The sequence below is a fragment of the Sarcophilus harrisii genome, chromosome 3 (assembly GCF_902635505.1).
Source record: "Sarcophilus harrisii chromosome 3, mSarHar1.11, whole genome shotgun sequence".
Taxonomy (NCBI): domain Eukaryota; kingdom Metazoa; phylum Chordata; class Mammalia; order Dasyuromorphia; family Dasyuridae; genus Sarcophilus; species Sarcophilus harrisii.
The window spans coordinates 169,365,649-169,381,450 of NC_045428.1; the positions used below are offsets into that span (position 1 = coordinate 169,365,649).

At 32.1% G+C, this 15,802-nt stretch overlaps 1 protein-coding gene across 2 annotated transcripts in view; it reads right to left on the bottom strand.

Annotated features, from left to right (window-relative positions):
• Nucleotides 1-15,802, bottom strand: part of CCDC138 (coiled-coil domain containing 138) — a 54,433-nt gene that overhangs the window by 33,713 nt on the left and 4,918 nt on the right. For both annotated transcript variants that reach the window (XM_031958774.1, XM_031958773.1), the window contains exons 2-9: nucleotides 13,931-13,988; nucleotides 12,561-12,690; nucleotides 9,216-9,343; nucleotides 6,551-6,738; nucleotides 4,610-4,768; nucleotides 3,807-3,926; nucleotides 503-580; nucleotides 293-400 (exon numbers count right to left, since the gene is read on the bottom strand). In XM_031958774.1, the coding sequence (XP_031814634.1) occupies nucleotides 293-400; nucleotides 503-580; nucleotides 3,807-3,926; nucleotides 4,610-4,768; nucleotides 6,551-6,738; nucleotides 9,216-9,343; nucleotides 12,561-12,690; nucleotides 13,931-13,988 (969 nt within the window). The remainder of the gene's footprint in view (nucleotides 1-292; nucleotides 401-502; nucleotides 581-3,806; nucleotides 3,927-4,609; nucleotides 4,769-6,550; nucleotides 6,739-9,215; nucleotides 9,344-12,560; nucleotides 12,691-13,930; nucleotides 13,989-15,802) is intronic.

Sequence of the window (15,802 nt, forward strand, 5' to 3'; positions counted from 1 at the left end):
TCAAAAGATTTTTCAAGTATCAACAGGTAACAAATCTCAATGTAAAGAAAACTTAGGGAGAAATAATTTTTTTTTAAAGCCACAACAGCAAAATTTATTATAGCAAGAAGTTTTTATTCTGAGTTCCTGCTTCCCTATCTTCTTCAAACGCTTCACATATTTATTTAAGCATCAGACTATAATGCTCTAATTTTTTATTTTGGATTGCTTTTGATAAAGGGCTAGAAATGATCATCAAATATGTCCACTTTATCTTTCCTTTTTATTTATAAAGTTATTGCTCACATTGTACCTTGTTAATTCTTGAAGTTGATGTTTTTTCTTGTTTTGTAATTTTCATTTCATGAAGTGATGGAGAAATAGCTTTACATTTCTGTACTGCCACAAAATCACACTTTCTCTGTAAAGGCACATTACCCATGAAATAAATTATATTTATTTTTAAAACTATCAAAAACAAAAGGATCTTTTAAAAAATTATGTGAAAGAATAGGAAACTCACCTGTAAATTCTCTAAACGACCTTGAACTTTTTTAGCCTGAACTTCCATTTTCTTATTTTGTTCACTTATATCATTTAACTAAAAAAGTAGTTACAGAAATAAAATGTAATTACATTTTCAATCATACTTCAGTCAATCAATAAACATTTATTAAGTACACACTCAGTGCCAGACATTGTGCTAAACTCTATGGACACAAGAAAAGACAGTCCCCTACTCTCAAGGTATTCACAATCCAATGTAGGGGAAAATAGGCAAATAATTTTGTATAGACAAACTATACATAGAATAAACTGGATAAAATCAACAGAAGAAAGGGGCTATAATTAAAAAAGACTAGGAAAGATCTCCTGCAAAAGATGGGATTTTATCTAGTACCTAAAAGAAGCCAGGAAGAGAGAATTTCAATAAAGAAAGACAGTAAAAATATCCCAAGTTGGTAGTTAGGGTTATTTTGTTGAAGGAATAGCATGGAAGCTAGTATCAATGGACTGAAGGAGGGGAAGGGAAGTATAAGGAGTAAGCAAGATTTGGGGGTCCCAGAGATTTTTCAAAACTCCAAAGTACCAAAGTTCACATATATGTGTTTTTTATAACTCAAACTGAAATAGTTTTAAAGACTTACAAAATAAATAACTAAACCCACAACTCAGAAAAGAAATGTCAGGAGTAAATCTAGAAAGGACAATGTCCTTTCTATTCCAGAAACATAATTCTCAATGCATCATATATAAAATTCATATATACTGGCATAAAAAATAAATTATTTTTTTCTGTCAGCCATGGTGAGAAATGATTATTTGTGTTTCTAAGTGACAAAAGAGAGATATATATGTATAAAATCACACACATATTCACACACATGTGATATATATATATACTATATAATTCATTAATATAATTATAATAAATCATATAATAACAAATAATTGTGATATATGATAAAACTATAATAATATATAATTAAATATATATGTATATGCACATATATATGCTTATCTACATCTTCATATATAGATAGATAGATAGATAGATCTACACACACACACACACACATATATATGCATTGGCTTCTTTCAACAATTTGAGAGTACAAATCTATCAATATTCAATCTAGGCTAGCGTGAGGTCACTGTGAAAAAAACATTGTCGCTTAATAATGTGCAAAAGAATTAATCAATCCCAATTTTATTATAGTCCAGAACAAAATAGTCTACATTTGACCAACTATATCAATGAGGTAGGTAAGCCATCCAAGCTTAAAATAGGGAGGTGCCCTGAGTAGAGAGGAGTGGCATATGCCAGAGTGTCAAACCATTATCACACCATACCTCCTTTCTGCTGCCAGTAAAAACAGACCAGAACCCAGTGACTAAAAACACCAGGAAATGTAGTGCTCCTGAGACCAACAGTCCAATTTGTAGCCTAGCTCCCACAGCTATTATGTAGAGAAGCAACCTTTGTTGGAGCTCACCAGCCCCATCACAACCAATATTACAACTGGCAACCAATAGGCAGGCAAGCCCAAGAGACCGAAGGAAAACAGCACTCCCAGATCTCATCCAAAGGAGCAAACCTTATATAGAAGGGTCCTACCATTCCCAGAACCAGGTGCTGCCATATATATATACGGCAGGCAAGTAAGCCTGACTTAAGCAGCAAAGGTGGTTCAGAGAGAGAAATAAACAACATGTACCAAGCATTTCAAACCAATACAACTTTGATCACCACCTTCCCTTTCACCATAAAGGAGAAAACCTAGGACAATGAGAGTCCAAGAGCAGTGGGTATTGCAACATCCTCCAAACTACTAGTCCTGTTTTCCAATTAACGTCTCAAAACTATCATAAAAAAAGTCAACCACTGTAAAGAAGGAGCTTGCCACTGTAACTAGCACCAGTCCTCCCCACTGACCAACTGCTATCCATGGGCAAGTAAACCCAAGAGTCCCAAGAATATCAATGCCCTCTCAGATCACAAGTCATTATTTTGGAAAGTAAAATCTGTGAATCTACAACCAGTTATCAGCCTCTGTAGGTGCCATCATCCATTCCTTTTCTCAAAAGTCACAAATACTAAAGAACTAAAAAAGGAAATTCTCAACACAAAAATATCACCAAATAACTTAGCATCAGAAACATATATATATATATATATATATGTGGGTTTTTTTCAGTGGAAAAGAAATTTTAAAAGATGCATTATCATCTGCTTTGCCACTTTACCTTAGATCAGGAGCTGTCAATGCTTTCATATTTATCCTAATACTTAGCACATTATCCATACATTTTTCTTTATCAAATATGACAGACAGATAAAAGAAGATAAAGACAGACACAGACTCCTTTTTCCTGTTACAAATTTTCCATTATGAAGAGCCTAAGATTCAAAATTTTCAGAAGAAAAGAAACTTGTAACAACACTGAAAACAGTCTTTTAAAATATCATTTATTCTCAAAGACAAAGTATTTTTATTACTGGTTACTAATGGCTAATTAAAAAAAAAACAACTATAGTAATCACTTTGTAATCTATAAAATTTCATCTTGTCAAGGACCCATACATGCAAAAATGTTCGCAGCAGTCCTTTTTGTAAAGAAACAATCAGCAGGATGATTTCAGAAAGGTCTAGAGAGATTTACATGAACTGATGTTAAATGAAGAAAATAGAACCAAGAGAACATTATAGACAGAAACAACAAAATTATGCAATAGTCAACTTTGATGGACTTGGCTCTTTTCAAAAGTAAAGTAATTCAGATCAGTTCTAATGGTCTTATGATGGAGAAAGCCATATGCAACCAGAAAGAGAATTGTAGAGACTGTGTAAATCACAACATAGTATTTTCACCCTTCTGGTTATTGTTGGCTTGCTTTTTTGATCTATTTTTTCTTGTGTAGTATAATCGTGGAAATATATATAGAAATCGCATGTGTTTAACATGTACTGGATTACATGCTGACTCAGGAAGGGCATGAAAAGAGAGAAACCAAAAAATTTGTAATACAAGGTTTTGCAAGGGTAAATGTTTTGAAAACTCTTTTTGCATATATTTTGAAAATAAAAAGCTATTATTTTAAAAAACAGAAATTTCAATATTGTTAACATCTAAGCTAGTTGCCAAAATGATTGAAGAAAAAGATGATCACTTATGAAGAAAAAGATGATCACTTACGTATTGTAATATTGTTATGCTTAAAATAAGTCTTTGATAAAATTACTATTGTTACCAAGTATTTTCTAAACATAACATGTCTTCTGATTTAAGTTTTACACACAAATAAGATTGAAAATAGTTCTTGCCTGTTTTTTCAGGGTATCATTTAATTCTTTCAGTGTGTCAAAAGATGACTTGAGTCTCTTGTTTTCTTTAGTCTTTTCTTTAAGAGCTTCTGTTAAGTGCTTAATTTCTTCAATGTGATGCTTAAGGGAAAAAATAACTTCTAAAAATTAGGTAAGGATATAGTATCAGTATTATGTTCAGAAAGTCACCAATTAATATCAATTAATTAAAAGTTATTGATGTTTTGAATAGTCAGCATTTTAAATCATGCAAATAAAACTAAATTATAAAACTTTATGGCATAAAGCTTACTACACCTAATGACTTAATCATCATAGGAATTATGGTCACTTAATCTAAGTTCGTATCACTAAGAATGAAATCTTAAAAAATAATTTTATTTCATTAAATTATAATCAAGTCAAAAAGTCAACAAGTATTTATTCAGTCTAATACATGCCAGGCTAGTCACAAGCATCATAATAAGTTAACTTCATTCCGTTTTTCCTCATGAAACAACTTTCAAACTGCCAATTGTAAGCTTTGTTTGGTCTCAAGCTTTAGTTTTGGTTGAAATACATAAAAGAAAAAAAAAAGAAAGAAAAGAAAAGCTGCATTAAACACACCCACATTTACTTACACTGATTAAAGTTACTTAAATCCTACTTTCCCCAACTCCAAATGAAAATAAATGTTCATTTCTACAGGGCCATTTTCATACCAAGTATGTTCATAATGAAATCAACTAGTAAAACTTAAATTTTTTAACTAACTCTATGAAAAGGGAAATTGTACACTAAACTTAGTCTTTTTCTATAGTTACCTCTTTCATAATTTGAAATTTTGTATGAATTTCTTCTTCAACACTTTTAATTTTAGTCAAAGCAACTTCATGTTGGATTAGCAGCTCTTCTTTTTGACTTAAAAAATGTTCCCGCTTTTGAAGTTGTGCAGCAAATTCCTGTTGTCCCACAGTTTCTTGCTGTATCAAGATAACATCAAGTTTTTAAAATAATTTTTATTATAAAAATAATATCCAAAATACACATACATTGGATGCAAAACATTGCTTCTTTTGGTGCAAGTTTAACTCAATGCAATAAATCTTTAGAAAATACTTGGGAATCTCACTTAAATGTGAATTACACAATTACACAACAGCTAAAAACAGCATTATGAGGACATTTTAACAGAAATCTTACAAAAGATATATGTGTCCTAAATCACAGAAAGTGGTCCCTTAAGAGAATCTAATTACAGTTACCGACGTTGTGTTTTTGTCCTTAAACCAAAGCATGTTAAATGAAATGTCAGTTCTTTTAAAGAATAAAATGCTCCATTATGAGCAAGAAAATTATAATACTATTATAAGAATTAGCAATAATATTTCTGCTTGTTTCTGCTCAAAATTTCTTTATTAAAGAGTTGAGAACTGAAAGAGATGTTACACACGTAATTTCTTTAAAAGTGAAACTACATAAATCATAAACATAGGTAACAGGACTCTGAATTGCAGACTTACAGAAAAATGTGAATACCGTGTCTCTGAAAACTCTAATAATTTTACAACCAATAAAAGATGATTTTCTTCCACTGGGGTCCCAGAATTTTACCTTACATCACACTCTTCTATCATTACAAGAAAAATACCATCTACTTTTAGCCGATAAGAAATAAGGTAATTTTCTTTAAAAGTGTTTTCCTGAAGAACTTTTGTGAAAGAAAAATTTTAAAGTGTGTTTACTAGGGATATGAGGAACCATCAATGAAGTAATTTTCATCAGAGGGGACTGTTGAGATAATAAGTGGAATGGGCTAGAACTCTGGAGAAACGTACTTGAAACAAGGATTCTTAATACAAGGTGCTAACTCAGTGGAATTGATAATACAATGGTTATCTAGTTTAGCATGAGTTCTCTAGTTCAGTATGATTGATTTAATCCTCCAACAACAAGGTTTTAACTCAGTGGAATTGATAAGACAATGATTATCTAATTTACATATACTTAATACTTAGCATGGTAATGTAACAGTTCTACAGTTGATGTAATTGTAATAGAGTATATAAACTGAGGATAAAGTCAGCCACAGAAATTCCATCTTTGATCAGCTTCTTGGCGGCTCTCCTGCCTCCTGCACTTTGGGAGAGACAGGTTCAGACTGGGAGACTGAAGGAGACAATAAAGACTTTGGACTTTATTCCTGACTATTCTTGTGGTAATTATTCTGCTAAAATCAAGGTCCATTCAAAGGACCTCCAGAAAGTTAACCAGAACATTACAAATAAGGAAAAAGGATCATAATCTAAATCTCTGATTTTACAAATGAGAAAAATCAAAGCTCAGAAAGTAAACTTACTTTCTTTCAAGCTCTAAATTTATGATTTTATGATCTTGTATGTCAGGAAGATCTGGATTAAAGTTCAAGAGACTGATACTGTATGTTGCCTATGTAACCCTGGGCAAATCCATCAATACTAAATCTACAAATTACAGAACATGTGCTTATGTGAGTAGGAGGAAACTTCTTCATGAATTCGTCTGTACTTATCAAATCACAAATTTAACACTCTCCACTCTCCACCCCCCCCAAAAAAATTCCTCCAATTCTTCCCCTTAAAAAGTTATCACAGATGAACATTCATTCCTCTTCATTATCACTACTGCTTTTAATAATTAATATACATTATATTCAAATTTTATTGGATGCTAACTGCGAAGGATGTAAAATTATACATTTCAAATTTCAATTCATCATGTCTCACCTGTAGTTTCTGATGTATCAGAGATAACTCACTGTATATCCGATTGATATGAGGTGGAAGTGAACTTTTCCTGTGTTTGTTAGACATCTTGTTAAATGACGTTGACTTGTCAATATACTTTGAGGGAGAACAATATCCATCATAGAAATAATCACTACACGGCACTGAATCACATAGCAAGGTAACATCTAAAAATAAGTGAAAAAATTTAAAAAGTCAAATTTATTTGTTAATACTTAAAGTGCTAAGTAAAACTAAGTATATTTAAGCTTCTTTAATATCTGAATGAATTTAGGTTAACCAGGAGGATCTCTGAACTTCTTGGAAAAAGCTGTTTTCCCCCCTCCCCCCAAGAAATTACAAACAGCAAAAAGGGAAACATGGTAACAAGTAATCTCCTCTACTACTGGGGACTAATATTCTAAAGAATTTGGGATATTTCACATAAAACATTAAAAGATAATACAATTAAAATTATAATTTACTCATCTCCTAACAATGGCAACAAAAATGAATCAAAGACATCACTCAGACTAAATTATGTTAGAGTGTGTGTGTGTGTGTGTGTGTGTGTGTTGAGTTTTTTTTGGCTGAGGTAATTGGGGTGAAGTGACTTGCCCAGGGTCACACAGTGGTAAGTGTCTGAGGTCAAATTTGAATTCAGGTCCTCCTGACTTCAGGGCTGGTACTCTATCCACTGCACCACCTAGCTGAAGCTAGTTTGTGATTTTCTAAGTCAAAATGCTATCACTTCTATTTTGAGTTTGACATCAGTGGGCTAGACCTATGGTTTCACTAACCAGTAAAACTGGTTAGGTTAGGTCAGCTAGTAAATAAACATTTATTAAACAATTACTATGTGCTAGGTACTGTGCTAATTGCTGGAGATAAAGAGAAATGCAAAAGGCAGCTTATGTCTCTCAAGACCTCTAATGGGGGAGACACCAAGCAAACAAACCTCTAACAACAAAGGGAATACAGAATAAACTGGCAGTAGGAGGATAAGAAAGAATAAGGCATGATTTTAGGTGAGATTCAAAGGAAGTTAGAGGAGCCAAGAGGCAGCAATAAGGAGGGAGAGAACTTCAGACAAGAGAACAACCAGTGAAGATGCCCCATAAAAGAATATGGAGTTTAAAGAAGCCAGTATCAGTGGATTAAAGAATATGTGAGGGGGTGTTAAGATGAAAGAAAGAAAAGAAGGGATGGAGAGCCCAGTTATGAAAAGTTTTGATCATCAAACATAAAGATTTCATATTTGATCCTGGAACTAAAAAGGAACCACTGGAGTTTACTAAACAGATGAGTTACATATCAGACTTGTGCTTGAGGAAGATCACTTTGATAGTAGAGGGGAAAATGTAATGGGAAAAGATGGAAGACCAACAATCAAGCTACTTCAAGAGCATTTCCCATCCATACATGATAAAAAATGGAAATAACCACTGTTGAAAGAGTTGTGGGGAAAAAAGTATGAGTACACTAATACACAACTGATGGACATGTGAACTAGTTCAAGCATTTGGGAAAAAATGGGCAATTATTACATACATAACTATTCCAATTCCTTTGATTGAGCAATCTTTTTATTAGGCATGTACCCAAAGCAGGTAAATGACAGAAAAAAATATTTAGAGCAACTTTCTTTATAATAACAAAAAACTGGAAACAGATTAAGTGCCAATACATAAACAAAAAAACCAAGAAGACAGAATGGTACTGTTAAAGTGTCAGTATAAATTTGATCTCATCTCTGATTATAATCTATTTGTGAATTTAGAAATGTCTCAACTTCTTTTATGTGAACCTAGCCTTTTGGTAGTCTGGAGAACCTGGAGAAACCTATGGAACTTCTCAGAACAATGTTTTTAAAAACATAAAATAGAGGCAGCCAGATGATATGATGGTTAAAACACTAGGCTTAGAATCAGGAAGGGCCGAGTTAAAATAAAGCCTTAGACATTATAATGACCAAACATGATTCCTAAAAATTGAGAAAATTTATATTTCTACAGAGACTGTGTGGAATACTAAAGAAATCAGCCTCAATTGTTATCTTGGTTACATTTGTCAAGTTGTCCTCCCTAACCCCCTTTTTTAGTTCTAAGGGATGGAGGATGTTCAGGAAGGGAGGAAGAAAGGATATGTCTGGAAATGTAAATTATTTAAAAAAAAATAACTTTTTTAAACTAGAAAAAGCTTTATAGCTGGAAGAGATTTTAGAGGCCATCTAGTCCAATTAAAAGATAGGTGACCAGCCCAAAGTCACACAGAGATTAAATAAACCTGGGCAGAAAAAAACAAACAAAACAAAATCGAATGTGTCATTCTATGATTAAATTTGACTTAGTTGAAACAATAAACAGGTACCTCCTCTCTCTTCTTTGTGCAGAAGTACTTTCTTCCACACACACCATCAGACCAACCTGATGTGTTGATTTTCTTTTTCCTGCTTATTTTTTCACAGATAGTGAAATGGAGCAAGGAAAAGATTATCTTCAAAAATATAGATGAATTTAAAATTATCAATACAATTTATAAAAAGGTACATTTTTAATACATAGATAACTCAGCATCTAAACACTTCCAGAAATTAAGTTTTATTCTTCATTCTTGGCTAAGTTAAAATTAAATGACTATTATGAAACAGAATTTTTTTATTTACCTAAAGGTGTTTCTTTTGCAAGTGGTTTAACTGCCTGTGCAATACTGATGTTCTGATCACCTTCAACTAACTCTTCTTCCAATTCCAGTGGACTCAAATCATGAAAATAATCCAGGTCATCATCTAGACTTTAAAGAAAAAAATTATACATTTAAAAATCCTACAAAATATTCTATGCTATTAAAATTAAAATGAATTAACAGTTCTCATTTATGAGTGTGTGTATGTATATGTGTGTATGTACACACACACACACATATGTAAAATTTAAATAGCACTTTCCTCACCACAAAATAATGAAGAATAACAAATATCCTTATTTCATAGATGAAGTAACTGAGACTCATAGGGACAAAGTGACCTAGCCAAAGTCATTACAGAGTTGTAAAGATTTTAATGATATTTAAAGACAAATAACTACTACATATATTCAAACTTGTTTAGATACAAAATGAGAAAATTAATTTGTAAATTCTATTAGAATTATATTAAAAGGTTAAAAATTCTATAGAATACATAAGTAAAAAAGCAACATAGCACAAGACTATAGTAATAGAGGGATAACTGCAGCAATTAGGATGATCTAGTTGGCTTAAATCTAGTTTCTGAATTATACTGGCTATGTGTGACACAGGACAAATCCCTTAGCATCCTAGTGCTCCAATTCTCTAAGACTATAAATAATAAAAGGCTCAGAGGGTGTGTATGGTCACATATATATATATATATATATATATATATATATATATATATATATTTATTTATTTCATACATGTGACTCTCTCTATATATATATGGACAAATAACATGTAACAGAAGTATATGTAAAAGAAAATGCAGGGGCAGTTAGGTGGCATAGTAGATAGAGCAACAGCCCTTAAGTCAGGAGGACCTGAGTTCAAATCTGGTCTCAGGCACTTAATACTTCCTAGCTGTGTGACCTTGGGCAAGTCATAACTAACTGCCTCAGTCAAAAAAAAAAATTTGCAGAAAATCATTCTCCCTTATCCCACATAGCCAATTAGTTGCCCAATCTTATTATTCCTACTTCTCAACCAACTTTTATATCTTCTTACACCTATATCCACCATAATAACTTATGTTCTCAGTACTTCTCATTGGTTTCCTAATTGGCCCTCCTATATCTGGTTTCTCTCCTCTTCAATCTTTCATATCAGATATCAAACATAGCAGTCCACAATTCCAGATGCAGATTAAAATATAATTGGGAAATATTTAACAAAATAAAAATAAAATAGGATATATAGATGCTAATAATGGTTTTCTAAATCAATCTGTGGCCTACTCCTTGGGATAGTTTAATGATCCCCATTTCTATTTGAGATTGATATAAAAGGGGGCAGCTAGATGACGTAATGATAAGAGCACTAGGCCTGTAAACAGGAGATACCACTATTCTACACAGCTATCAAAGCGATTTTCCTTAAGTACAGATATGGCCATGTCTCTCCTTAATTCGATAAACTCTTAAGGATCCCTACAATCCTTTAAAAGAAAATCTATAATCTCTTTTTGTTTATTAAGTCCTTTGTAATATGTCTCCAATTTATTTTTAAACTCATATATTATTCCCTTTCCAAACTTGATAATCTGGCTAAGTTTACTTTCTATTCTTTAATCAAGACACAATCTCCCACCTCAATGATTTTGCACTAGTGATGCATATCTACAGAATGCACTACCTCATTACCTCTGCAATTCCCTCTTTCTTTCCAACACAGCTCCAGCACTACCATGAAGCCTTTCCTGACTTCCCTCTTAACTTCCAATTCCAATTTGATCATTTACTTTTTTTTTTTATTATTCTGAATACTCTTATTGTTTCCCCAATAGAATATAAGCTTCTTGACAGTGAAATGATTTCAGTCTTTGCAATTGTATTCCTGGCATTGTGTATATAGTATGGACTTAGTATATACTAACTTATTGACTGAAAACTGTATTACTGGTGTCCATTTTTGCATCTTATCTCTTTTCCTAGACTGTGAGATCCACAGCAGGTAGATCTTATCTAAATGTATTTTCTCTATTACAAAATCTTCTTCATATAAGATGTACTCATTACATGTTTTAAATAAAGCTAAAGTTATAAATCATCCCCAGATTATTTCCTAGAAAAATAGAATAGTGACAAAGCCGCATTTCTTTTTTTGCCTATACTCAAGTTCCAACAGCAAAAAGTGGCAGTGTCTGCGGATGCCAAGTAGAGAAATTAAAGATAAACATGTACTTTTCATTTGAAATCTGCAGATAATTTTACAAAGATGGGGGTAGTCCTGCTTGAACTCTCTGGAGAATTGCTCTTTTATGTTCTACATGTATATACTTGCTTTAAGAAAGCAATAGGCCCTAGACCTGTGACCAAAGGAATCAATGTTATAGTCAATTGCAACTCTCAAGTAAGGAAACCCCATCCAGTCCAGAATGTTTCCATGTAAACCATGAGCTTCTTGGGCACAAATTATGCTCTTCTTTTGTATCTTCAACCACACTGCACACAATAGGAACTCAATACTTTACAAGATCTAAAAAACTACCATGAAAATGCTATTATTATTATTTATTAAAGTGAATTAAACAGCTCATTGCCCAAGAAACATGGATTCAAATGAAAACAGACCCTCAATCTGAATTTTTGAATCTTGGATTATTCAAATGGTAAGAACAAATATAAAAATGTTATTCATATATTTTAGATGTTCCAATCCTGACTACTTCTAAGTAAAAATGAAGAAGTGCCTTTCAACCAGGTCTTCTACCTCTCTTCCTATCCACCTGCTCAAAATTCATTCACCACCCTTAACCCCTCCCCAGCATAATCTTGGGCTCAGACAACCAACATTTATTTAATTTCTATTATTTGCCCATCACTGTAAACAATAGGAATACAAAGAAAGGAGGGGAAAAAAAAAACAAAACTCTGTCTCCAAAAAAGCTCACAATCTACATGGAAACTACAGGACTTTAAATAATTGAACTTTCATTCAATTTTCCTGGAACACACCTACACCTCACACTTCCAGGGCACCAGTACTAGCAACTTCCCTTTTATTAACTGTTTCCTCTATTAGAAGGCAAGTTCCTTAAGGCCAGGCCCTGGATTGGTAGCTTTATTTATATTTTTCAGTAGTTGTTACAGCACCCTGCACCTACTTAAGCACTTAATAAAGCCTAATCTACCTATTTCTTTAATTGTAAAAGATAATTAAAGTTAACAACACTCAAATTACTAGGTTGAAATCTCTAAAGAAAAAAAAAATAATCTAGTTTTTAGCATGTCTATTAAACATTAAGTGGCCAACATTACTAGGGATACTGGCATACCAATTCACATTTTTCTTAAACAAGTCACAGAGGTGTTTTGCAGAATTTATTCTTGTATTATGAGAAAATGTTGCCGCTGAGTCAGTAGGCAGAGGCATGACTGGATCTGATGAAGAATTATCCAGTACATCTACAGCAAATAGAAAACATAAAAAATTACAGATTGAAATACCGACTTTTTCATGTAACACTGTTCCTAAAAATTTAAGACTACTTTAAGTATGTAACATCTTGACTCCATAACTAAACTATGAAGGACCCCCAAAGGCAAGTATATTGGATTTTTTAATATCCTCCTCAATATAGTTATTTCTTACATATATATATTACATATTATTACATTACATATAATACATGTAATAAGTTCTCAATACATATTTAATGAATAAAACCTTAGGTCATGTTCATTTGAACTCAATGACACAAAAGGGAGGATTATATGACCGAAAATTATAAATATTTTAAATTAAGATTTTTAAAAAAGTACAAGTCCTTCTTCCTTTCTCAGAAATTTAAGATTGGAACTGTCAAATAAATATAATTTTAATTTAAAATCCTGAACATCTATTCACCTATTAAACATATTTAAGTTCTCTTAAAATCAACTAATTTCAATTCTAAAATCTATAATCATAACTAAGAAGTATTATGTATAAAAGTAAATATTTTAAAAACTGTTTTATATATATTAATTGATGAATTTTTTTTTAAAGTTAATCTTAGAAAAATCCTGAACCCATTAAAGTTAATAATTGGAATAGTCAAAGACTAAATTTAGGAAACAATGAACAAATTTAAAAAAAAGAATTTTTGCATTTTTTTCTTTTTAAAGACATTTTAGTACCCAAACAACACTGAATAAATAACTAGCAATTCACAATTAAGTAATTGACATGTTATGAGGACTTTTACCAAGATATAAACCAAAGTAAATGTCACCTTGGAATCGGAGCTACATCCTGCTATTAATATAAACCACTCACTATAGTATATTACAATAACATTTAGTTAATAACTTAATTGTTTTAATTCAATAACTGGGATCTTAGTAACATAAGAATGGGTATATGCCACCAAATATATGTTTTTCTTAACCCAATATAAAGAAATTTCAATGTTGGAGGGAAGAAAAGGTAGGAGCAAACGAGTTTAAAAAAATGACAGAACCAATGCAGCTCATACAGTTTTATTACAGGTTTGTAAGAAATTTATTAAGCACCTATTAGTTTTGAAGAGTTGAAAAATCATAGTATTTGTTATTCACACTACTATCAACAAAACTTTCCACAAGCACAGTATACTAATTTTCTAGTACTGTCCTCTCAAATCGAATTTCATTATGAAATATACGATAGATTTAATTTTCCTACCTGTATAGGTAAGAGATCTTCTGCTTTTACATCTGACCTGAGTATCTAAATCAAGAAACTAAAGAAATAACACATTTAATATATTTTTTAATACTTAAAAGAATCTTTAAAATATTCAAATTTTCATTATAAGTTAAAATATAAAACCAAATTTTACAATTTTTATAACATATTTTTAACACAAATACACTTTTTAAAAGTTTTATTAGGTAGGGGAAAATTTTTAGAACAATTTAGCCACAAGGAAAATGAATTTGGTGCCATACTCATCTCATTTGATCCTTATAATCACTTAGTGATATAGAAAGAGCATTTCTACTTTGAGATGTCCCTAAAAAGGTTTATAATTCTCTATACCCTGATCTATCAGGTCATTAATGGCTTTCTTTCCCAGGATTCAGCATTTTATTTGTAACCACTTATACAAATAGTGTTTAAAACACCCCTCAATTAGATTGTAGGCTCCTGTTTTATCTAAACTTTTTTCAATTTCCATATTAAATAGTACAGTGCTAAGGGCACAGGAGATGGTGGATAAACATTTCTTGTGTTTTATCATTTCCACTTTTTTAACAGATATGAAAACTGAGGTCCAGAGGGATCAAGAGATTTAGAAAAGGTTTTCACCTAAAAAGCAAAGCAGGGACAAGTGCAAGTTAGCCTTATGTTCAACTCTCTTATCACTGCCTCCAGTTGTTTCTAGGGAAGGAGCAATAGTGTGGTGAAAGCAATAATGTATTTAAATATATAAATTCTGGGCTTAAGTCCTAGCTCTGATACCTATTATTAGCTTAGTGGCTATGCATGTTCCTTAACTCCGGAGCTGAAGAAGCATTATGGTATAACAGATAAGATAGTGGACTGAAAAGTCAAGAAAAAAGTCAAGTTCATTTCTCACCAACTATGTTGTGCCAATTTCCTTTTATTGTTCTGCCTCAGTTTCCCTAAATTATTCTGCCTCAGTTCCTTGAATTGTTCTGCCTCAATTCCCCTGGTTGCAAACGCCCCTTTCCTGTTCATCAGGACTTAAATAATTAAGGCTGTGGAGATCTGGCCACTCTGGCATTCTAAAAGATAAAACTCCAGATGTCCTATCTCAGAGATCTAATGGGCATCCTCTACCTCTTATCTCTCCAGATTTCCTGTCTCTAGCTGAATACCACCTTCACTCCCAATTTATCAGAATTTATGGTCCTACCCCCAATCTGTCAGAACCAAATTGATGAACCCTTTCTGGAAATTCCCTCCCTCACCAGTGTTCAGACACCACCCCTTTGTTTCTCCTGATCTCTAGAGCCATATAAAAATCAATTGGAATCTTACATTCCATGCTGAAAGTCCAATTCAGCTCTGGAGGGGCAAATGGATTCTGATCTGCTCCTCAGAAAATCTCTCCCTCTCAAAAACTCAAATAAAATATTAAAAACTTTCTAATCTCTATCTTGCTTCAGTTTCTCCGCCATTACAATGTTAACTCTCTTATCATTTTATCTCCTCTTAGCTTCAGTTTCCTTAACTATAAAATATGAGGAGTTGGACTCAGTAACTTATATGGTGCCTTCTAGCTCTAAATTCAAAATATCATGAGTTTTCTGAGATTATAAAAACTTTTAGGTATTTACCTTAAACCTCTAAGTAAATATGAGGTATCATTAACAGAAATATTTACACAGGGGATCATGTTAATTATTATTATCTTGGAGTAGTAGTATTCTTCAAAGGGTAAAGAAATGTCTACATATTAATTCTCATGACCATAGTTTTTTTTTTTTTTATGTTTACAAACTTCCAATAAACTGCTCTTCTTAGGAACACCTCCAAAATTTTCTAAATTCATGTTTGAAGGGTAGAATGTAGATGTTAAATGAAATA